The sequence below is a fragment of the Cottoperca gobio genome, chromosome 11 (genome assembly GCF_900634415.1).
Source record: "Cottoperca gobio chromosome 11, fCotGob3.1, whole genome shotgun sequence".
Taxonomy (NCBI): Eukaryota; Metazoa; Chordata; class Actinopteri; order Perciformes; family Bovichtidae; genus Cottoperca; species Cottoperca gobio.
In genome coordinates, this window is record NC_041365.1 from 21,852,747 (window position 1) to 21,877,319 (window position 24,573).

Consider the following 24,573-nt stretch of genomic DNA (forward strand, 5'->3'; position numbering starts at 1 on the left):
TGTAGTCTTCCGGTAATTTTGTTTGAATTTAACTAGTTAATCTCGTTTAGGTTGGTTGCTACCGCCCACCATGCTGTATTGTGGTGTAATTTAACGTTATTGTTAACATTATGCGAACTCCAGGCTGTAGAATTACTTGCCTAAAAGTTCCCTAGCTGTAACGTTAGGTGTTGCTTTGTGTTTCCGACGTATGCCGAATTGAAAAGTGGCTCTTAATGAGGTTTATATTAGTTTAGCAGTTGCGTTAAACGTCCTGGTATAGTATTACCTTCAGATTCATGAATGGAGTTGTGCTAGGACTTCTCTAAATCTCATTAAGTATTGCACGTTATCATTTTAACGACAGTGCCGTAGTTGTACGTTAGCCTGGCATTTCCTGTTTTTGTCATGATTGCTGAGTAGCTAACGTTACTAACGTTAGTCGAGCCTGCTCATTACATAGAAGTCTACACTTTCTGCTGTTTCTATACAACCCACCACACGTTTCTAAAAGGGCTATTAGGGTGTTGTAAATCAGAAATACAATAGTATAGCTAGCTGAGAATGTGGTCAGTGTTATCCTCCCAGGTGGTAAAACAGGTCTGTCCGAAAGCAGAACACTTCTCAGCTTAGTCACAATCTGATGTACCAAGATTATATCATCTGCATCGACTGCCACTGAAGTCATTCAATATGCTTTAGTGGCATGTAGCACACATAGTGAGATATAATAATAAAACTGATTTATTAGAGGAATTCATCTTGAAATAAACACCAGCACCGGCGGTAAGTGCTTACATTGAAAAGTCAGGACACAATAAAGCCCTAAGGTTTATTTCCAATGTAGTTTCTAATTATACAATTAAATAGAATGTCATTCAGCAAGGTATTCACCGTACATCAATACAGAACCAGAAAGTATTACCAAAGCGTTAACTTAACATCATTTATTTAATCCATGATCCTGTTAAATTGTTGTTTTGGTGTTTCATGCCGGTTTATCAAAGATAAGCCCACTGCAGTTTGACTTTTAAATCTACGTGGAGGTGGTATATCCGCAACAAAGCAATACAACCGTACAGTATAGCCTGCCATCCACCAGAGAAGAGGGAGCACATGCAGTGATTTCAGGCTATCATGGGAATGAAATTGGTGCTATCTTGCAATCTGAGCCAATTGGCACATTGTGCTGTTTGCATGGTGGCAATGACATAGCACAGATGGGCAGGTCAGGCATTCAGCCAGACAGACAGAAAGAGAGCGTCAGATGGCGTGGCAGTGAAATACCAGGGGGAAGTCTGATGACAGAGCGCTGTGTGGCTCTGCTCTGTTTGTTTAGGTGTTAGTTTAATGGAGTTTAGCCTAATTAATTCTCAGGGTATCAGTGAGGGGTACGTTATTATCCTGGCGTTATATGCAGTGAGGCTTGGCCTATTTCAGCGTTGTAAGCCTGCAATCACACCACAGGTCTGTAATAAATTGTCCTTATCTTTATAGTGATGTGAAAGAAAGAGTAGCAAAGTGTCAGACTTGTTTTAGACATTTGTTTATCATGCGAGGGTCCAGCTTTGACTAATGTAGTTATCTTTCTATGAATACAGATGAAGTCAGTTTTGCATTGTTTCCTTTCTTGCAAAAAGAGAATAAATCCAATGCAAAGCTGTAAACTTCAGTAAACTCCAATGTGTGTGTTGAAAATAGGCTGTAAATTGTATTTAGACTCCGGTGCATCATGCCGTCGCATCTCATTTTATACCGCACAGACTCATGTGGTTGACGTATAACATAGGAGACAACATCAGATCTATTTAGGAATGCACTTTGTTGTGAAATACGTAGAAATTGTATCGTATGAATAATTTAATTTATTTATTATGCAGCTGAAACAATGACAAAATGGATGTTGTGGGTATTGTTTGTATCATTTACCCTGCATTGTGCAGACTGCTACAGTGGGCCTTATCGTAGGCAAATACACATTACAATAGAAATCAAGATCACCAGGATTTATTTCTTGTTTATATCATAGACGAATACACTTACTCCATATACTGTAATAAAAACACAGCTCAATGCATGCAGTCATGGGATTCAGGCAGTGAGCTTTTGATAAACATGTGAAGGGAGAATGCATGCAGGGTGCGATTCACAGCACGGTGATTAAAAGTTGCACCACACATAACGACAGACGTGTACAGCGCAGGGACAGAAGTCAAATATTTCTACGGTTGATATCTCCAACTCTTGGCAACGCCTACCAAAACAACCTGGATTTATAAATAGATTACAAGTAAGAGGACAACTATGTCATTTTGAAGTTGGGTGAACTTTCCCTTTAACACAGTACCTGGCTGCTGATTTTTAAAAAAGTATCATGGGTCAGTGTAACACAAGTGACGTGGTGTTTTTATGTGGCAGCGACAGTAGTGGCACATGTCGGTAAGAATATGTAATATGCAGGTGGAAGTGTTCGTTAGCTGCAGTGTGCCGTATGTCAGACAGCAGCGACACCCCACTGCTGCTGTCTATGATGGTACACATGGTATCTAGCAGGAGTGACGAAGCATTTGTCAAGTTGCACAAAGCAAACCACTAATAATCATCAGTAGCATCTCAGTAAAGTTCAATAAACCAGTAGAACAGCTTAGCAATGACCAACAGTGACAAAGCACTCACAACTGCTGAGTTTAAACTTGCCGTAGACATTTCATAGGAACTTTCTGTAAACTCTGCATTTCTGAAACTGTCTATTCCCATGCGAAGCAAAAATCCAATTTGGGATATTTTTCAGACACCGTGTGGATGGAGCCAAGTTATATCAACAGAAGTTTGGAAGAATAATAGTGTGGGATGACACAAGAAATGTCTGAGCTCTGCTAAGGTCGTGGGAAGTGGTTTGTCAGAGTCTCTTCTCTGCTGTTGAATTCACATTCAGTGCTCAGAGCCCCGCCTCTGGGCGACTTGCAGCTCCTTGTAACCCCAGCTTCCTGGATGCTCGCCGCATTGTTTGCAGTAGTTTGGAACAACAAAATACACCGTTGCATGTTTCTGTCACTTACTGTCGCGTTGCTTTCCTGCAGGGATTTAATTGGTTAGTGACACTGGCTTGGAGCTTAAGATGAAGACAGATGTTGTTTCTCTTTTAGAGAATTTAACTTATCCTAACTTTTTAATGAGTGCTGCTTTACTTTAGTTTTTACATTCACTTTGTGTAGTGCAGCTGTAGCTGACAGTGAAACTGTAGGAAGTAACAGTACAACAACTTGTCTGCAACTCAAAGTTGATGCACAAACACACCCAAATTCAGCACGCTGTTTCTGAAGTAACTTGTGTGCATGTGTGGTCACAGTTGGGCTGAGAAATAGCAACGTATCTCCCGCAGAAAAGAGCCGCTTACCCACAAAGCATCAGAATATAACGGCACACTTGCTGCTGATGATTTTGTGTAACATGTGAGGGCTCTAAATACTTTATGTCTGTGTACATGCACTGATGCTTGTAACTTTTAGAATTGCACGCACCACATGTTTTACCTGCACCAAATTACTGCATCATTTCAATCGCCGCAGATTGTGCGACAGAAAGAAATCCAACATTTTATTTCTTGTTTTCACTGCAAAGGTTTCCGTGATTTATAGCCAGAATTCAAGGTTTTCCGATCTAAAAGATTGCGTCATGATCCATGAAGATTCGCGAAGAGGCTCTGATGTTTTGAAGATCTAAAAGATCACATGTCACATGACTTGTCTTGGCAGCTCTTTTCAAGGGTTGATGCCAGAACATGGAAGTGGAGATCTGGTTAATTTAATCCAGCAACACCACGACGTGGCCTATTTCAGGACACTGACAACATTTAGCTATAAGTTTGTTATATTTTAAATGCTGTTATTTGTAGTACACAACATATCTTCTGCACATGCACTGGTGTATGTACAGCTGAGAAAAAGTATTTAGAGCCAAGTATGTGAAAGTACACGGTGTTGCTCAGACATCATTTCTCAATGCAAGAGGCCAGGAGTTTTGACTTAAATGTCTTGTATAGTTTCTTTGTGTATAATGCGTATCTCTTCACGTTAGACATGAGGTTATGTTTGCAGCCATTTGCACATAGTTTCATGCTGAACGTTTGACTGCTCTGCTGTTCGTCAACTCTCCAACACAGGAAGCAGTGGGGAGAGGGATGTAAGACAGTAGGGCGGTAGTCTGTCACACATGTGTGTGTGTGTGTGTGTGTGTGTGTGTAGTTACAGTGACAAGTTGAGGATGCTTTGTCTTCAACGCTCACATTAGCTGATGGCAGCTCCTATAAACACACGAGACATAACTGCTTGATGATACTGTACAGAGGCTCTACTGTAGGTCTGACTGTGTTGATTGTAGGAATGAGACGTCAAACTCTGTTTGAATGATGTGTACTGAAGCTGTTCCCACCACAAACTTAAAACTTCCCCCTCACTCTGGCATCTTCTGTAAAAAAAAAAATGCCTCACACATATTGGCTAATTGCTGCTAATTGAACCCTTTGCAACTGAAAAGAAAATACTTTGTCTGACAAGGAATGCGGCAGGAACGAGTCCTAAAGCCCAGAAATGAACGAGTCGGCACATCTGGCTCCCTCGTCTCCAACACAGTGGTTTTTGGTTAACACAAACTTAAGAGAAGTCGTCGGGGACATTAAACGTAGCCTAACGTTAGATTTTATTTGGCGATTTAATGTACGCTTCAAAAAAAAGTGTTCATTTGTGAAGAACACCTTTAAGTATCATACTTTTATGTTTGCCACAGAGCTTATTTTCTGCAACAATCCAACAGGAAAATCATGCAGTTTGTTTTTCTTGAGGGAACCAGCGCATTGCTAACTTCAGGGTTAGCGTACAACAATACCTGCAGCACTTTATTGCGCCATGAGCTTGACTTGTACTACATTTATTACACCAGCACCAGTCTCGTGGGCTAAACGAGTGGCTGACAACAGATGTGCGTAAACTAACTTCTGTCTTTGCAGAAAATGATTATTCAGCATATCATTGCTTAGCTGAGCTTCTGTCGTCCTATAATAACTCCTATAATGTTAAAACTATATTGTTGGATAGAAACTGAGACCTATTCTGCAGATTCATATTTCCTTTGTGTCTGCTGATTTGAAAAAGGATATCCCGGCCGTTTCTATTGTTCCTACAGTAACTCAAAGAGCCAGATTGGTATTTCCTGTCTAAACGATATCGCTGTGTCCTTTCACTCATTTCTTTCTCTAACTCTCGTCTCTCCTCGTGGCCCCGCCTCCTCTGACCGCTGCCTTCCCATCATGAAATCCTGTCTGCTCTCCAACCCAGCTGTAAGTATTCTCCTGCCGTGTACATTGTACAGTAAAAAATGGCTCGTATAAAATAATTCACTGGTCACTGAATTCTCATAAAAAACCTTTTTCCACCTTTTTTTAGAATGTAGTCGTGCAGCTCAAACAAATGAGTGGATTTAAATTGTGCAGTGTACTATTTATTATGACTATTAAGGTGTTAAACACACATGAGAGGTTGCATTTCTTTTTCAATTTTATTCACCTGTATGATGCATATTGTTATACAACTTTCAACCAATCAGAGGCTGTCAGTCAGCAACTGAACAAATGTGATTCCCTAAGAAAGACCAGAAGCAAAATGTTGTGCTTAAATGTTTTGTCACACCCTGCTAGATAATAACTATTGTTTTTGCAATGTACATCCACTCAGTGAGTTCTGTCTTTACTGAACTATGCTCAATCACACATCAGTGTGTTTGTTGCTGTGTGGCACCACGGTGATATTAAATGGTCTTAAAGGTGCTTTCTGAAATCTGAACTTGCAAATGCTCATTTTCCAGTAAAGTCTCAGGAATGACGAGCTGTTTATTTTTGCTCCACAGCAACCGAAGAACCTGGAGGGCTATGTGGGATTTGCAAATCTTCCCAACCAAGTTTACAGAAAATCTGTGAAGAGAGGTTTTGAGTTCACACTCATGGTTGTGGGTGAGTAATTCTTCTTTGTTCCCGAGTCAATCAGACATGCACGGGAGGATAAGAAACCTCTCAATCTGTTTGCTTTCTTTTTTAATTGTCTTGTTGGTACATCCACATACAGTAAGTCTTGGAGCTTGTAGCTCCTACTGTACATGTGCTGAGCAGTATTGAGTTTCACAGAGACGTCACAGCTGAAAGCGATCGCAGCTGGCTGCCCCAATGCATTAGAGATGGTTTAAGTTGGGGAGGATATGTTGCACGTAAAACAAGAGTCCGGGAAACCATATTTAAAACAAATGTTTGCCACTCAGCAGTACAGGCGGCCAGTTTCTGCTGCATCGTGTGCTTGTGTCTCTTGGATTGTGCGGTCGGGGGGGTTGTGGGGGTTTCCTGTCATTCCATTCATGCAGCCAAAGTCAAAGCCCGAGCAGCTGATTCAAAGGGAGTCGCACCCATAGAGCCCTTCCTTTCTGTGCTCCATGCTATCCAAAGGTACCTGAGCAGGAAGCTGCTCTGAATGCCTGCATGATGTCACTTCCTGTCCCCTGGCGTTCATAGTGCGGTGTCTACCTGCCTCCAGGGCTAAAGAGCCCGTCTCCATCCCATTTACCCTCCTGCCTTCATGTAGTCCTGCTGTGGAGCTTCCCCCTGCTGTGCACGCTCAGGGAACAGGCTGTTCTGTGGCACTTGTGTGTGTGTGTGTGTGTGTGTGTGTGGAATATAATTAGAATAGTGCGTGTCATTCTGGAGGAGATGAAGCGTCAGAATGTGAGCTTGTCCCTCATTTTATTTGGGTTTGCTGGGAGTGTTATAAAACACATCCACCGACTGGGGAACCACTGGTTATGGAATTTATTTACTCCTATTTCAGACCGAGACTGTTGTGAAGTAGGGGAATTTATGCTACGTGCTCTCACTCAAGTGCTTCCTTTATTAGCCATTACACCATTAAAAGGACATTTAATATGAATAGGGTGGAAACCGGGCCGCTCACACCCTCAGGGACGTATGAACACATTTCTTTGGTGTCTTTTATTTTGGGCGTACACCACTTGCACAACTAGTACACACCCAATTGCCCAGCCAGTACATAAGTTAAACTAGAAGAAGTTTATTTTTGAAAGGCAATACAGTGTTTCCCCTAGGTTTACTGCTTTGGAGGGGTGCTCACCGTGCGATTGGGGGGGGGGGGGGGCTGGATGAGGTCTGTGCAACTGGGGGGGGGTCTTAGCGCCCCGCCATGACAGTGGTAGGGGAACCACTGCAATAGGAATGAAATGACAGAGCCGTGGTACAAACCCAGTTTATAACCCGTGTATGTTGAACAGGCCTTCGTGCCGGCATCAGCCAAGGTCGTACATACAGATGTACGGAGGTCCCGATGCGATATCTCAGGAACTCCTTCAGGGAATTTCTTCAAATTTGGCACAAACGTCCACTTGGACTCCAGGGATGAACTGATGTAGAATTTGATGGTCAAAAATCAAGGTCACTCTGACCTCATAAAACACGTTTCTTTGGCCATAATTCAAGAATTTACACGCTAATTATGACAATTTTACACTAATGTCTAATAAGCTAAAGGATGAAGTGATGACATCCTGGACGGACACGGATGAAAACTGCAACTTTACAGGTTGGTGCAGGCAAAGAACCGTGAGGTGGTAATTCTACTTGAATGTATATGTGATGGGGGGGGTGGACAAGTGAAAGTGGGCCAGAGCCATTTGTTGGTCAAAGTCAATATTTGTCAGTGATTTGCACATTGGCAGGAACTGACCTTGGTGTTGGCCACTCGATGTGTTTGGTCCTGGTTGACAGAATGAGCTTGTTGTATCCTTCTGGAAAGAAAGCCCTCACACGAACGAGAGGAGCTTTTAGAGAAGGAGACCCAATCTGACACCAAAGCCGAAGTAAATTGATGCTTTGCCAACAGATATAAGTGCAACACATTTGTCACGCTCCAGACTTGTTAAAGTTTACTGTCTCTTGCCCCCCTTTTCAAGGGAAAGTCCCGTTCATAAACACCCAGGTGGAGAGAAGATGACAGCTTTCAAGCGATGATGTTAAACGTACAGAATTTCCCTTTTCACTTCACGTGCACATTATTAGCCCAGCGTCTCCGAAGCCCTATCAAATGAATGAACACTGGCTGCCTCACAAGCCAATCTTTTCCTGCTTCCCCTCCACCAGCCTCTTGTATGCAGTGGTAAGTGCCTTTGAATAAACCCCCATGGTTTACACAGCTGCTGGAAATTTCCTTTAAAGGAAGTGTGTTGGCCGCGGCTTGGAGGGCTGGCTCGGTGAGCGTGCTCTTCCTCTGGTGCTGCAGTTGGGATGCCTGGCTGTAATGACAGTGAGTGGCTTCTTTATTTATCCCGTGCAATATGCTGGCATGGAGGATATTAATGAAGCTAAGTAGTGGAAAGGAGCATTCATCCATTCAGCCGGTTGGTTGACATGCTGCATTTGTACTAAGTGATGCAAAAGACCCCGTGTGTAAGTGAGCCCGAGGCAGGACTCCGCATGGAACAAGTTCAATCGATTACCTTTCACCACAACAGCTGTTTTAACCGTGCTTTGCTATTCGGGTCGGGCGTTATGTAAAACATGTCCAACTGCCCGCCGTCAACAACCAGCGATATCTTCTCGCAGGTTTGTGTGTTCACAAGCTCTCAACAAATTAAACTTGCACAATGTCAAGAAAGGGAATATTCTTACTCCCGTTTTCCTTAAAAATACAACGAAGACTTTCTGAATCCAAGTTTCTCTTTCACTAACTAAGACTCGTCTTAAAACGCACGTCTTCCAAACTCGACAGAATCAAAATAAAACTTCTCTTGGTTATTCTTTCCACTGTTCAAACAAATAAACCTTTTATTCAGAGTTATGTGAAAATATGCCGTCTCGACACGCTGCTTTTCACTGTCTCTCTGCCCGCTGAGCAATGCGTCTCATTCTTGGGAGTAAATTAGCAAAATTATAGATAGAGAGATAGATATAGATGTATAGATAGATAGATATCTATATATTTATTTATAGATAGATATAGATGTATAGATAGATATATAGATAGATAGATATCTATATATTTATAGATAGATATCTATATATTTATAGATAGATAGATATATGGCTTAATAAACACTGTACTCGGCCAATAACCCAACTTTATGTCCTTGTGCTATTTGTACAAAATTAGCTTTTTATATTCACTTTTTTTCTAAAACCTTATTCGTAAAGACGACGAAAGACTCCATGAGTTGAATCATCTGAGGCTCTCGGTGTTGTTGTCACTGAACGCTGCATGATGGGATGGCAGGTTACAGTTTTTCAAAGCTCGTCTTATATCAAAATGACCAAACTGGAAAACTCCGCTGTAATGGAAATATTGATGGAGGAGACGAGAGTTTGATGAACGCCCTCTTACTTCACTTTCATTTCCCGCCACTGGAAACTCTCTGAGCTGCTGAATCAGAGCAGTCCTTAAAGTTAAAATGTATTACATCGCATATTAAACAAAGAGCAACAGAGGAAAAACAAATGCATCAAGTATTGAACATGTAATAATGAAGGCATAAATATTTCCTGTTATTCAAACATGATCCATTGTTTTTATGGATTTCCCTGCACACAGAAACGTGCATACAAATAATAATAAAAAGACATGCGTTGGTTTAACATGTGATTGTCGATGCTTTTTCAACGTCATCAATTACGCCGATTAATCGCAGCAGCCGTACAGGAAGCCACCGTTTAAGAAATGCGTCTGAAAAGGAGAGAATGCAGCGTGAGACTCGAGCAGCTTAGTTCTCAGTGTTTGCTTCGGTGTAACTTTGCTTTTATGACATTTGGCTGTTCCCTCTCAGACTGCTAAATATTCTAACCCCGTGAAGTTGTAGGTAAAGGGTCGACGTCCACTGGTTCGTCCTCACGGAGCAGTTATCATCTGATCACATTTCTGTGTAATTATTCATTTTTTGGCAGATTCATGACCCCGCCATCCAAACAAGCAGCCACAGCTCTGACCAACTATGATCAGTATGTTCACTAAAGCCACCACCAGGGTCATAACTCTGAGTTTGAGGAGTTTGGTTCTCCTGAAACCAGAGCTTCTCATCTTCCCTCTCATCACTCTCGGCTGAGGCTTCTCTGGATCGCTCTGCGTCGCTTTGGTCCCGCTGTTCTTCTCTTAGCTTCCCTAATTCAATCTGACATTTTTATCGCATGCATTTCACCCACAGTTTGCACAAAAGCCACAGCCTCCCCCTGGTACCCATCAGCCTTCAGTGTGTAGGAATTCTCCATTCCCTTTCAGCCTTGAAGACATGTTTACATCACACACCAGCTATAATCGCTGAAACATTTCTCTCCAGATTGCAAGATAAATGTGGCTCTACCCTCTTAGGAAAATATTTATGACTGAGAGTTTGTCGAGTGAAGGATCCTTTTGTGCGGCGCTTTTTTTTTTTTTTCATCTCGCCGTCCTCCCTATTCATGAAGCGTTGAGGGGCTGAATGTTGGCAGCAGTGGCCCATGTTGGCTGTGGCCACTTGTAAAGGTCAGCAGCAGCTCTCTGGCTGCAGTGCTAGGCCGGCGTACGACGGCTTCTTCTCGCACACTGAAGCTTTTGTTCAGCCGCTCCTCGTTGCCCTCCACTCACCCCAATCGTAACAGCCACACTGCTGATGGTATTGGGTTACACAGGCAGTCCCACTATGTTCTCGCAGGTTTTTGTGATTATTCCCGCTCCAAAAGCTACAACAAAAATGATTGTCTAAGACCATTGTTTGTTTTCTCATGACCGAGAGTCCTCGACTGAAACACATTAGAGATGCTGCAACCAGCGAATGTCTCCATTGGTACGAATCATTTGTTGATCTAACAAAAGTGTGGACTCTTTATAGAGTAACGGGGTGCAGGGGTTTGTTGAGTACAATAGAAAGGAATCCGTGCTTTTGATTTCTGTTTTTCTTCCTTTGTTCGAGTGAAAGTTGATGATGACTGTGGTTTAAAATCTTCCTTCCCCTCGCCTCCCTTCCCATGAGCTCCCTGATTAGATTCCTGAAATGCAGACAGGAAAAGAATTTGGGAGGACAGAACTTCCACTCCGTCTGTCTCTCGTGTTAACGCTGGCCTGTTTAGAAAAAGGGGGTTAAAGGGAGCCGTTTCCTGTCCTGGGGAAAAAGCCTTGAATCTGAAATGTGTGAAGAATGTCGAGCGGTGTAAGACGTCACGAGAGCGCTGATGAACATCTGGAGTTTGTGTCGGGCCTCAGTCTGGCTTAAAGAAGACGATTAGGAAACAAGTATTGTGTGAAATGCATCTCTGGAGGCCTCAACCCCCCCCCCCCCCCACTCACCCCCCCCACCCACTCTTTGTCTTTCAGGGGAATCTGGGCTCGGGAAGTCGACGCTGATCAACTCGCTCTTTCTGACGGACCTGTACTCCCCTGAATACCCGGGTCCTTCGCATAGAATCAAGAAGACTGTACAGGTAAAAAAAACAAGCGCACACCTTTCTGTTCGACGCTGCAGACGTCTCACCTGTGACACGCTGCAGACGTCTCACCTGTGACACGCTGCAGACGTCTCACCTGTGACACGCTGGTGCTTTTCTGTGCTTACTGTTATGACCGGGACGCTATAAAGAGCTTCTCCCCGACACCGGCCGGTGAACGTGTCGGCTCGTTCTTCTTCAGGGTGTCTCGGCGCTGCAGCCGTCCACGACATAGTTTGTGAGTGAGATCGTGTTCTGGCTGCGGCCGTGTGTGTGTGTTTGTGTTGGAGTGAAAGATGTGTTACAATTATAAATGATGTAATTTAAAGTAATTGGTTTGTTATTATGTTGCTTTCAAACGGAGACGTTTTATAGTGTTGAGTGTTTTACACCAACAGTGTTCCCGTGATCTGCAGACGTGAAGCTTGTGATTGAGTTTATTAACAGGAAGGGTTCTTTGAATTACTTTAATTCAGTGTGTGTGTGTGTGTGTTGGAGGGTGTGTGTGTGTGATGGAGGTTGTGTGTGTGTGATGGAGGTTGTGTGTGTGTGATGGAGGTTGTGTGTGTGTGATGGAGGCTGTGTGTGTGTGAGAGATGGAGGTGTGTGTGTGTGTGTGTGTGTGTGTGATGGAGGCTGTGTGTGTGTGTGTGATGGAGGTTGTGTGTGTGTGATGGAGGCTGTGTGTGTGTGAGAGATGGAGGGTATGTGTGTGTGTGTGTGTGATGGAGGTTGTGTATGTGATGGAGGTTGTGTGTGTGTGTGTGTGTGTGTGTGTGAGATGGAGGTTGTGTGTGTGTGTGAGATGGAGGTTGTGTGTGTGTGTGTGTGTGTGTGTTACATGTAAACCGCTTCATAGAAAGACATGTCTGCCGGTCATGTCAGTAACGACTGTAGTTTACAGAGATGGCCAGTAGCTGCACTTGATTGGATACAAACCTGTAAACACACTATATTTACTTTCGTGAGCTCGTCGTGTAGGTGTGTGTGTGAATAATAAGCTTCCGTCTACAGCTGTTCAGGACGGCAGACGTCTTTGTGTTGTATGATTTTGTTTTCAACTCGGTTTGTGTTTTGCGTAGTTTGTCGCTGCATCATTGAATCCAGAGAAACATATTTTAATTTAAAACCTTAATCCTGAGCTGCCGAGCGTTCCTCACGAAGGGGCTTAACGTCGCTACATTTCCTGTTTCTTAATGATGGTAGATCTCAGTCACCTCATTAAAGTGTGTGTGGGTGTGTGTGTGTGTGTGTGTACAGCACACAGCACACAACCCCAAACAGACAACTTCCTGTGGTGATGTCCTGATAAAGTGCGGCACGCGCCTCAGTGTACAGTAAAATAATAATATGACGTCTGCATGACTCGATGAGTTAAGATGTGTCTTAAAGATTCATTTTGTACCTTGGTGACTGAAACACGGTCTTCTCTTTCAAAGAGTAACCCCCAGCTGAACCCCCCCCCCCCCCCCCCCCCTTTATAGTAAGTTATAAAGTGGTTTCGTCTGCAGAACCTGCTCTGACCACACCGGCATCATTCAGGGTTGGGGTTGCACTCAGATAACGAGCAGAACAAAGTTGTCGTCTGAGGTTGTAATCATTACGTTTCTTTTCTTATGCTTTACTGTTGTTGTTGCTGAGCAACACTACTGTCTTAGCTAACGCTAACTACCCGGCTGGGCGTTTTGAGCCTCATTACATTTTGGCAACGACCGAAATGTGTCTTTAGGAACAATTAGTGAAAACTGCCCCGGCTCACTTAAGGTGGACTGACTTTTAAGGTGGACCAGATATTCTCAGATCTCTTTTTATTTATTTAAATCCATTGTGTTTCTTTTAAAGGCCAGTAATAAAATTGTGACATCATATTTTAGTGCAGGCCCATGAATGTAATTGAACTGGTATCGTGAGCAGTTACATGGAGCACCAGACATCAAAGCTGCAGGCGTGACTGTAAGAATGCAGCTGCGACCGTCGGCATGTGGTTCTGCCCTGAATCCGTCTGTCGCTGTTTGCAGTGACGGCGCAGAGGTTCAGGGTTTGGCACTTTCCTCAAATAGAGCGCGCAGCTGCATAGCTTTACTTGAGCTTCCTTTTGAAGAGTGAAAGGTGATACTGTTGTGAAGGAGCTGCAGGAGGCTTCACTCGCCGCTCTGCGTGTCGTCCAGGATTATAGTTTGGTTAGTGTACAGTAGAGGAGCTGCATGATGAGGATCTTCCCTTCACCTGTCCCTTGTGATCTACTGCTTTGTGCTAAATCTCCTAATCCCTGGCAGCACACTGAGGGGCTCTGTCTGCCCCCCCCACTGCTGCTTCCAATTTGTTTACCTGCCTATTACACCTGCTCAGCTCTTATTAAAGGTTTAACTGAGGTTTAGATGGTGTGTGTGTGCTTCTGCTGGTACCTAAACTTGAACTCTTAAGGGAATCCTCAAGTTTCCATTCCCCAAAAGTGTGTGTGTGTGTGTGTGTGTGTGTGTGTGTGTGTGTGGATAAATGTAGAGAGCAGAGCGCTCTTCTCTCTCCGGGAACCACAAACTAATTACATCCCAAATAATTGTGGCCACTTCTTTTCCAAGTCCTGCCAAAGAATGCTATGAAACCCAGAGGAACGCTGTTTGTAATTGAATCCAATTAATTAAAGAGGAAAGTGACGAGAGTGGGTGTTAATTGTTGGAGGCGATAGATCAGGGCAGATGTCTGTGTTGCTGGTTAATGAGGCTCAGGGAGCCTGGAGAGCACACGAGGACAGCGACTTGGTGATCAGCCAGCAAACTGCCTTATGAGCTGAGCCCAGTCGTGTCCTGCCAACGCACAGACATGCCTTTTACATCAGACGTGCTCCTGCTGCACTGCTGTTTTAGACACTACATTTTCTATATAATCTGATGACGGTGTGGCACTTTTATTCCCAGCAAACTGTTTAATAGACGGATTCACTTAATTTACCTGTTACAGTAGTGACGATGTTTCAGAGAGCCTCATGATGAACACAGAGCACCGCGCACAAAGGAAAAGTATATTTGCAACTAAAAATATTCTGGGTAAATGATGGGACTGCACAAGTAACGGTTATTTTGATAATAAGAGTTTTTACTGTAGTCATGTTGGCTGATGAGCCCGCACAGTTTGTTCTAGATTCAATGTACAGTCTTCATCAATGCATTAGGTTAGATTGTTCGTACCATGTGATCCTGTAAACTACGTCAGTGTCAGGAATCACAACATTGTCGGTTCACATCTGCCCGGGACTGTAGTTGCACATCACTCCCTCATTTCCTGTCACCATCTAATAAATCGGGACGGCGAGAAGTTGGTTTTCTTCTAGAAAATAATCTAGACATTGCACCTGATTGACATCCTGCACACATTACATTTAGCTGACGTCAAAGTTGTTTCAAACATTGACGTGATACTGTGCCAAAAATAAGTCATACTTTTATGCTCTTTAGTTAAATAACACTTTGTCCAGTTGACGTGTTCTTGAACTTTGGCTGCACTTGCAGTGGATGCATAGAGCAGAAGTGCACCCTGACATTATGTGCAGTCCCAGCACATTACAGGTAAATAAGTGTGCTGATGTAGAGGTGAGGTCTTCCTGACGGTCCCTGTGGTTGTTGTTCCTTCTCCCATGAGCTCAGTCTGTGGGCAGCGTGTCTGTGGCATGACTCACCCTGTTGGGATCCTTCAGCGTCTGATCAGCACTACTTCACTTAGTTTGTTGTGTGGCACCACCTCTGACTGTCCCAGTTATTTCATATACGTGTGTGCCTGTTATAAAGCAGAGTCTTCTTCACAGCAACAGCCTGATTGTTAACTACGGCCGGAACAAACGCTGAAGGACTCTAAACCTGCAGCCGACCGGTTCTAACAAGGAGCCGCATTCTGCAATATCTGCCTGTTTGTTATTAAATGTGTTGTTGAGTATGGGCTACATCACGTTCCTGACTTTTTCTTAAACTGTAGACGTTTTTGTGAATGGGAATGAGTCGTGCCATTACGTGCGGTGTCGTTTTAGATCAATGACATCATTGATGAGCTGAAAAAGTGCAGTGATTCAACTTAATTCAATTTGAATTAAATATACTTTATAAAAAAACAAATGCATAACAGTGAGCATATAAACAGACGTTCAAAGAGCAACATACATTAACATTTCACGTTTGAAGGGGAGAAGAAGGAAGCAACAAGAAACTAATCCGTCAATGTTCAATCACTGAATCCCATAAACTAACTCTCAGCACCAAGCTCCTGTTGTACAGCTCATCCTGGTTCTGCTGTATTGTGATGTTGCGACGGCCTGGTTCTGCTGTGTTGCGACAGCCTGGTTCTGCCGTGTTGCGACAGCCTGGTTCTGCTGTGTTGCGACGGCCTGGTTCTGCCGTGTTGTGACGGCCTGGTTCTGCCGTGTTGCGACAGCCTGGTTCTGCCGTGTTGCGACAGCCTGGTTCTGCTGTGTTGCGACGGCCTGGTTCTGCCGTGTTGTGACGGCCTGGTTCTGCCGTGTTGCGACAGCCTGGTTCTGCCGTGTTGCGACGGCCTGGTTCTGCCGTGTTGTGACGGCCTGGTTCTGCCGTGTTGCGACAGCCTGGTTCTGCTGTGTTGCGACGGCCTGGTTCTGCCGTGTTGCGACGGCCTGGTTCTGCCGTGTTGTGATGTTGCGACAGCCTGGTTCTGCTGTGTTGCGACGGCCTGGTTCTGCTGTGTTGCGACGGCCTGGTTCTGCTGTGTTGCGACGGCCTGGTTCTGCCGTGTTGCGACGGCCTGGTTCTGCTGTGTTGTGATGTTGCGACAGCCTGGTTCTGCTGTGTTGCGACGGCCTGGTTCTGCTGTGTTGGGACGGCCTGGTTCTGCCGTGTTGCGACGGCCTGGTTCTGCTGTCAGTGTACAGTATGGGCTCAGTTAAGCTCGTATGTGGCCCTCAGGGAAGCTTCTCTCTCATCAGCTGCAGAAAAGTTCATGTTCAGCGTTGGAGTGAAATCAAAGGTCAGAACTGGCGTTCTGTATTTCAGGGAGTAACGACCGGACCTCAGCCGGTTCTCATCACTCGGTGTGAGCGCCGCGCCGACGATATGATCTGCCGATTCAAATCAAAGTTCTTCTGCTGATCACGAGTTCTGAGCCCACGCTGATCAAAGCCCCGTCTGGCCTTCTGATGCAGCGTTGTTCAGCACGTCTTCTCCCTGCGTCCATCTGTCCAGCGCTCTCAGACCTGCGGTTGAACGCTTTGGTTCGCAGAGCGGCTTCAGTTCAGCTGTGTCTTTAAGTACGCTGAAGTAAAGAAGTAGCTGAGATTAATGTTTCCATTTCATGTCCTTTGTTTTCGGTGCCTTGATGAATATTGATCACGTAAAGGATTAATCAAGATCTTCACGTCACACTCGTCCAATAACGTCATGTGACTGAGATGTGTGGATGCACTTCAGAGTTACACCTCTGCTTTGAAATGTTCACAAAAGCAAGTTATTGTTTTACTACACATTTACAAAGTTACATTTCTTATGCAGATTTATATTTAATGTTTACAAAGTGTCTGGATTTAAAGTTGTTCCCCAACATTATTTCACATTATTAGTTTTCAGTCGATACGTTTTTGTTTCTTGGAAAATGGAGAAACCTGAAAACAAGTATTTAAACTTCATCAACGTGAAGCCGGTCCAGAGGAAACCGTGCACGTGGAAATGGGTCTTAAAGTTAATTCCAAGTGGCGAAGTCATCCTTCTGGATTTGGTATTTCCAATAATATGAGCGTGTGTCTGTAAACATCTCACGGCTTCAGTCACTGGGAAGTCTGTCAGGAGTCGCTGAGCGCCACGCGTGTTCTCTCTCTCCACGCGTGTTTTCTCTCTCTCCACGCGTGTTTTCTCTCTCTCCACGCGTGTTCTCTCTCTCCACGCGTGTTCTCTCTCTCCACGCGTGTGTTCTCTCTCTCCACGCGTGTGTTCTCTCTCTCCACGCGTGTTCTCTCTCTCCACGCGTGTTCTCTCTCTCCACGCGTGTTCTCTCTCTCCACGCGTGTTCTCTCTCTCCACGCGTGTTCTCTCTCTCCACGCGTGTTCTCTCTCTCCACGCGTGTTCTCTCTCTCTCCACGCGTGTTCTCTCTCTCCACGCGTGTTCTCTCTCTCTCTCTCCACGCGTGTTCTCTCTCTCTCTCTCCACGCGTGTTCTCTCTCTCTCTCCACGCGTGTTCTCTCTCTCCACGCGTGTTCTCTCTCTCTCCGCGCGTGTTCTCTCTCTCTCCGCGCGTGTTCTCTCTCTCCACGCGTGTGTTCTCTCTCTCTCCACGCGTGTTCTCTCTCTCTCCACGCGTGTTCTCTCTCTCTCTCCACGCGTGTTTCTCTCTCTCTCCACACGCGTGTTCTCTCTCTCTCTCCACGCGTGTTTCTCTCTCTCTCCACACGCGTGTTCTCTCTCTCTCCACGCGTGTTCTCTCTCTCTCTCCACGCGTAGTTTCTCTCTCTCTCTCCACGCGTGTTCTCCTCTCTCTCCACGCGTGTTCTCTCTCTCTCTCTCCACGCGTGTTCTCCTCTCTCTCTCCACGCGTGTTCTCCTCTCCACACGCGTGTTCTCTCTCGTCACGCGTGTTCTCTCGTCACGCGTGTTCTCTCTCGTCACGGGTAGAAAACTGAGTTGTCTGCAAACTGGAAGTAAAGAGTAAATTCTAAACTAGTATTTGGCACAAAGTATCGCGTGCTGCGTGTCGTAAGTACATTTGAACAAACGCGTGCCGTGTGGAGATGCATGTGTTTGGCGCAGGAATAGGTTGAGAGCCTGCACTTGTTTAAAGCAGAGTTTTACAGTAAGTTTGTGTCTTTGCAGGTGGAGCAGTCGAAGGTTCTGGTAAAGGAAGGCGGCGTGCACCTGCTGCTCACCATCGTTGACACGCCCGGCTTCGGTGATGCAGTTGACAACAGTAACTGGTGAGCTCATCTGTCGTAGTAATTTAAGTTCATATAATATAATATAATATACTACGTGCATCCCTGTGTTGATGTGAACCACGTGTGGTCCTCAGCTGGCAGCCAGTCATCGACTACATCGACAGTAAGTTTGAGGATTACCTCAACGCCGAGTCCCGAGTCAACAGACGGCAGATGCCGGACAGCAGAGTGCAGTGCTGCCTCTATTTCATCGCTCCGTCCGGACACGGGTACGTACGACAGGAGTCCCTCTGATGATGGGATTTACTGCAACGCGTGTTCAGGCTGGTTTCACACGAAGACGCGTGGAACACTTTAACTTCCTGTCTCTGGAAGGTGACATCTGCTGCTTCTCTAATGTAGCATTCATAGCTGGAAGACGGTGACCGTCGTCGAAGCGTTGATTGCTATCAGCGGTCACAGTGGTGCTAGTTAGATCTGTTTATTCTCACTGCAGGACTTTTATATGGACCTTTAGAGATTTCTAGTGTTGATTATTCAGCTTCACGAGCTGCACGCTCAGTGTGGAGGTCTCAGTAATCTGATGTGTTGTCAGGTCATGACCTCCTAAATGTGGACGTGTGTTTAAAAGCTGTCGCTGTACGGGAGACTGAAGTCCTCAGCACTGAGACGTGTGTCCTGCAGCCACAGATGGAGACGGGAAGCTAAGATATTGCGGGCGGGAATAGTTAATACTTTCAAGTCTCTTTTTATTTATGAAGATAAAAACGCAGAAGTGCTTCCAAGGTGAGGTTGAACTCAGCCGTGTAACGAGCGGATAAAGAACACGCACTCGGGACATGCAGAGTTATGCAGCTTCACATGCCAAAGAAAAGGAAATGCTTGATTCTGGTTTTTGTTCGCAGTTGGATGAAACTAGAATTAATTTATTTGCTTCTCAAAGCTGAAAAACAAAACGACACGAGATGTTTGCCAGAGTTCTCCACATACGTCTGTGGAGGGTTACTGGTGTCGCTGCCTCGTTCTCATGGTCCAAACTCCGACCTGCAGGAACATAATCTGTCCTGAGCCCGCTGACCCAGAGACCCCCAGTCCTCCCATCTGTGTCTTGGCTCTGGCCCCTGACACACACACACACACACACACACAGACTGTGATTACTGACCAACATCTGCCCCGGATCTCTGCGTGTGTGCGCTCGTGTGTGTGTCATGGTTGCACTAGTGTTTTACCAGCATTGGCCTTTTTAAGTGCGTAATTCCCAGCTCAGACTACAGGGGGTTATTAGCCTGGTTGTATTTGTTAATCTGGTGTTAAGACAAACTCAAAGCCTTTAATTTATTTGATGCATGTGGATAAAGATGTCAGCTTTTCCAAAAGTTCTGCATGCATTCAAAAGATGCGTCTTAATGTGGAGAGGACTTATATATATTATACTAACAGTAGTAACGCATGCACGTTACATTATCAGCAAAGACCATTTGTCAACATTTGGGGGAAAAAAATCACAAACATTTTCCTGCCAACAAACTTTAAATTAAGAGTTGATTATAAAATACTGAAACATTAGATTTGTTTTCTGTGCAGCTACTTTAAGAGTGAACTGCTGCTGACGGCTACACACACTTGTGTGTGTGTGTGTGTGTATATCATGTGGCTTCACTTTGGTTGGATGAACCTCATTACACCACAGACGCTGCTGTTTCTGGATTGGATCTGAGAATCATCATATTATCAGAAGCACCTGACTGAGACTTTATTCAGAAGAACTGATTTGAGGGCAGTTCTTTTTAACCCTAATTCACCGTCATATATTCAGAACCCACACAGGTTTGCTGTTTGCTGCATCCAGATGTGCAGTTTGAGGTCAGCCGAGCCCTGAAACCTGATGTTCACAGTTTCCGCCGCTCCCTGACGCTCGTTTCTTTACTTCCTCCTCAGACTGAAGCCCCTCGATATCGAGTTTATGAAGAGGTTGCATGAAAAGGTGAACATCATCCCCCTCATCGCCAAAGCCGACACGATGACTCCTGAGGAGTGTCAACAGTTCAAGAACCAGGTCAGTGCGTTTAATGTGGCTGAATGATTCCAGGTTTACTGTAGACGACCACAGCTTTGTGTTTCAGCTCCTCCACGAATCCTATTTATTTACAGGGTTCGTACAAACGATACGTTCTGTTAGCACGCGTAGCGACTGAAGTCCCTCCTCAAAGAAGTAACATCATGTCATCGACACAATCGCTCATGTAAACAAAAACCTTTTAATACTTCAATGTAATAATCCACATCGTAGGTCGCTAACGATTGAACCTGCCGACTAGCAAAACAAAACTTAGAAAGAAATCGCTTCGGAAACGAGCCGCAGAAAGAAGTCGTATATAAATATAACGTTGGTTTCTGAGGGAGCGAAGGAATTCTGACTATTTTTAATCTTAAACTATTTTCTTTTTTGCATTTCTAGTAACAAAGTTAGATGTGATGAGGATGGTGGTGAGGAGGATGATGAGGGTGGTGGTGATGAGGATGGTGGTGAGGAGGATGGTGATGAGGATGAGGGTGATGAGGATGGTGAAGATGAGGGTGAGGATGATGGTGAGGATGATGAGGGTGATGGTGATGATGAGGATGGTGATGAGATGATGGTGAGAATGATGATGAGGGTGATGAGGATGTTGAAGATGGTGAGGATGATGGTGATGAGGATGGTGATGATGAGGATGGTGATGCACGTGTTCACATTTGTGGTGTCGGTCCCTCAAAAGTGCGTTTACTCATCTTTATTTAAAAAGCACCGTTCGTACAGTCCTGCAGTTCAAAGTTTAAAATAATACAAATAAGAAATGACAACAATAAAATGATAAATAACAATAAAAAGATAAATAACAATAAAAGATAAATAAGAGGAAGAGCTGGAAACAGTAAGTTGAACAGCACCTGAAGCCGCTCATGTTTCTGCACCGGTTGTCTCACATGCAGCTCGACGACATCGCATCTGATTTTCCATTTCACCGTTTCCTCCGCAGATCATGAAAGAAATCCAGGAGCACAAAATAAAAATCTACGAGTTCCCGGAGACGGAGGATGAAGAGGAGATGAAGCTGGTCCGGAGAATCAAGGTCTGTTCCTCCCCCACGACTGAGTGAAGCCGTTCTTCATCACTGGATGATTGTGCTGCACCGTGAGCTCTGCAACAGTTGTCTCTTCTTCTCTCCGCAGGATCGTTTACCCCTCGCTGTCGTCGGCAGCAACACCATCATCGAGGTCAACGGGAAGCGAGTGCGCGGCAGGCAATACCCCTGGGGGGTGGCTGAAGGTGAGAGGGCGGGGGGCAACTCATTCCAGACAGACACAGACAGACACAGACAGACACACACAGACACACACAGACACACACAGACACACACACGCGCACACACACGCACACACACGCACACACAGACACAGACACACACACGCACACACACACACACGCACACACACGCACACACACGCACACACACACGCACAGACACGCACAAACACACACACGCACAGACACGCACAGACACACACACGCACAGACACGCACAGACACACACACGCACAGACACGCACAGACACACACACACACAGACACGCACACACAGACACACACACGCACAGACACACACACGCACAGACACGCACACACACACACGCACAGACACGCACACACACAGACACGCACAGACACACACACACGCACAGACACACACACGCACAGACACGCACAGACACACACACACGCACAGACACGCACAGACACACACACACGCACAGACACGCACAGACACACACACGCACAGACAAGGATTTGGATTAAGCTTTAAAACCATAAATTCTAAAGAGAAATAAAATACAAACCAAGAGCACAAATGACGTCAGGTCAATAAGTATTTCATAGTTCATGTGCAGAATGTTTCTCTGGTAATTATTTAACGGAGAAACTGTTTATAGAAAACTGCAAAACCATCGTTACAATTTAATGTTCCTGCGACTTCAGATTAAACCTGAACGCTGGATTTATTCTTTAATGTGTTGAAACTGATGAATCAGTGAACTGAATGAAAAAACATTTCTTATTCAGATTTGACTAAATGTGAAGTAATAAAGACAGTTGGCGGGTCGATGTCGCTCCTCTGTCGCTCCTCTGTCGCTCCTCTGTCGCTCCTCTGTCGCTCCTCTGTCGCTCCTCTGTCGCTCCTCTCTCGCTCCTCTCTCGCTCCTCTGTCGCTCCTCTGTCGCTCCTCTGTCGCTCCTCTGTCGCTCCTCTGTCGCTCCTCTAATGCTCCTCTGTCGCTCCTCTGTCGCTCCTCTGATGCTCCTCTGTCGCTCCTCTGTCGCTCCTCTGATGCTCCTCTGTCGCTCCTCTGTCGCTCCTCTGACGCTCCTCTGTCGCCCCTCTGTCGCTCCTCTGACGCTCCTCTGTCGCTCCTCTGACGCTCCTCTGACGCTCCTCTGACGCTCCTCTGTCGCTCTTCTGTCGCTCCTCTGTCGCTCTTCTGACGCTCCTCTGTCGCTCTTCTGACGCTCTTCTGACGCTCTTCTGTCGCTCCTCTGACGCTCCTCTGTCGCTCCTGACGCTCCTCTGTCGCTCCTGACGCTCCTCTGTCGCTCCTGACGCTCTTCTGTCGCTCCTGACGCTCTTCTGTCGCTCCTGACGCTCCTCTGTCGCTCCTGACGCTCCTCTGTCGCTCCTCTGTCGCTCCTCTGTCGCTCCTCTGTCGCTCCTCTGTCGCTCCTCTGTCGCTCCTCTAATGCTCCTCTGTCGCTCCTCTGTCGCTCCTCTGATGCTCCTCTGTCGCTCCTCTGTCGCCCCTCTGATGCTCCTCTGACGCTCCTCTGTCGCTCTTCTGTCGCTCCTCTGTCGCTCTTCTGTCGCTCCTCTGTCGCTCTTCTGACGCTCCTCTGTCGCTCCTCTGTCGCTCCTCTGTCGCTCTTCTGACGCTCTTCTGTCGCTCCTCTGACGCTCCTCTGTCGCTCCTGACGCTCCTCTGTCGCTCCTGACGCTCCTCTGTCGCTCCTGTCGCTCTAAAGGTTTGCAGATAATATTTGAACCTGACGTGTGAGCGCAGTAACGGAGGCTTTTATACCTGCTGCACAAGGAGATTATAAGATGACTCCACACGGCCTTTAATACACGTGTGTGTCCTTTTGTTTAACCACCTGGTGTCTTTAAACACCGGTTTAAAGGAGGTACAGCACAGAGTGACTCCAGACTCTGTTTGTGTTGGTTCAGATTCACTTTAACACAAACTAACCAGTGAAGGTAAAATGACTGTTTTTGTGAATGGAGTCTGGTGGAAGAGAGCAGAGACTCTTAAACTGATATGTTTACGTGTTCCCTCGTGAACTGCTCGTCATGACAGCGAACAGGAACTAATGAAGCCTCTATATTAAAAGAGAGCATTACTGATCATATGAACGACGCCATCGAGCCCCCAGTGGGAAATGAGACGCTTGTGTTCGGGATATGAAGCCCGTTTGACCGCACACAGGAAGCTTCTGTCACTTTGTGGTGAAGTTTAAAGCGTGACGAGATGCAGTGTTGAGCTCAGTGACGAGCAGCCGCAGTGTGTTTACTGACGGAGCGTCTTCAGCATGTCGTCTGCTCGGCCTGGTGGATGGCTTGTAGGAGTGCTACTATGAAACTGGTTTGCCGCCAGTGTTTGCCGTCCATGGGGAGGGATTTTTGGAATACCAAAAATGTCAGCCCAAATATGGAGAGGGCGGGTGAGAGAGAGGGCGGGAGAGAGAGAGGGAGAGAGGGAGGGAGAGAGAGAGGGAGAGAGAGAGAGAGCCCTGAGAAGCTCCCACAGCAGTGCAGAGTCAGGACTGTGGTGAGAGACACAAACAGCTGCACGTGACGCCCCCTGCTGACGGCGTCTGGTACTGCAGCCACATTAGTGCCGCTGCAGGGCCTTTAAGAGCCTCATCAGGACACGTTGCCTGTAGAAACCAGCAAAAGGCTCTAAAAAGATGTTAGTGAGTCAAAATATAACTGAACACATTAATAAATAATCCTGTTGGTTAAATGAATCGAGTCTTTAAGCATAAAGAGCTGAAGATCATACAGAATAGATTCATTATTTAATATGTGCTGAGAACGGAATAAGAAAACAAATATAAATGATTTAATAACAGGATCGGAGTTTATCATTTAGTTTACCAACTCATCGGGGCTCAAGGGGGAAAGTTTC

General features: G+C 45.5%; 1 protein-coding gene across 2 annotated transcripts in view; it reads left to right on the forward strand.

Moving 5' to 3' along the window:
• The window catches only part of LOC115015418 (septin-7), a 31,701-nt gene that overhangs the window by 402 nt on the left and 6,726 nt on the right, over window positions 1–24,573 (forward strand). For both annotated transcript variants that reach the window (XM_029442712.1, XM_029442713.1), the window contains exons 2-9: window positions 156–157; window positions 5,881–5,983; window positions 11,364–11,470; window positions 18,294–18,394; window positions 18,490–18,624; window positions 20,297–20,414; window positions 21,379–21,471; window positions 21,572–21,668. In XM_029442712.1, coding sequence (XP_029298572.1) covers window positions 156–157; window positions 5,881–5,983; window positions 11,364–11,470; window positions 18,294–18,394; window positions 18,490–18,624; window positions 20,297–20,414; window positions 21,379–21,471; window positions 21,572–21,668 — 756 coding nt within the window. The remainder of the gene's footprint in view (window positions 1–155; window positions 158–5,880; window positions 5,984–11,363; window positions 11,471–18,293; window positions 18,395–18,489; window positions 18,625–20,296; window positions 20,415–21,378; window positions 21,472–21,571; window positions 21,669–24,573) is intronic.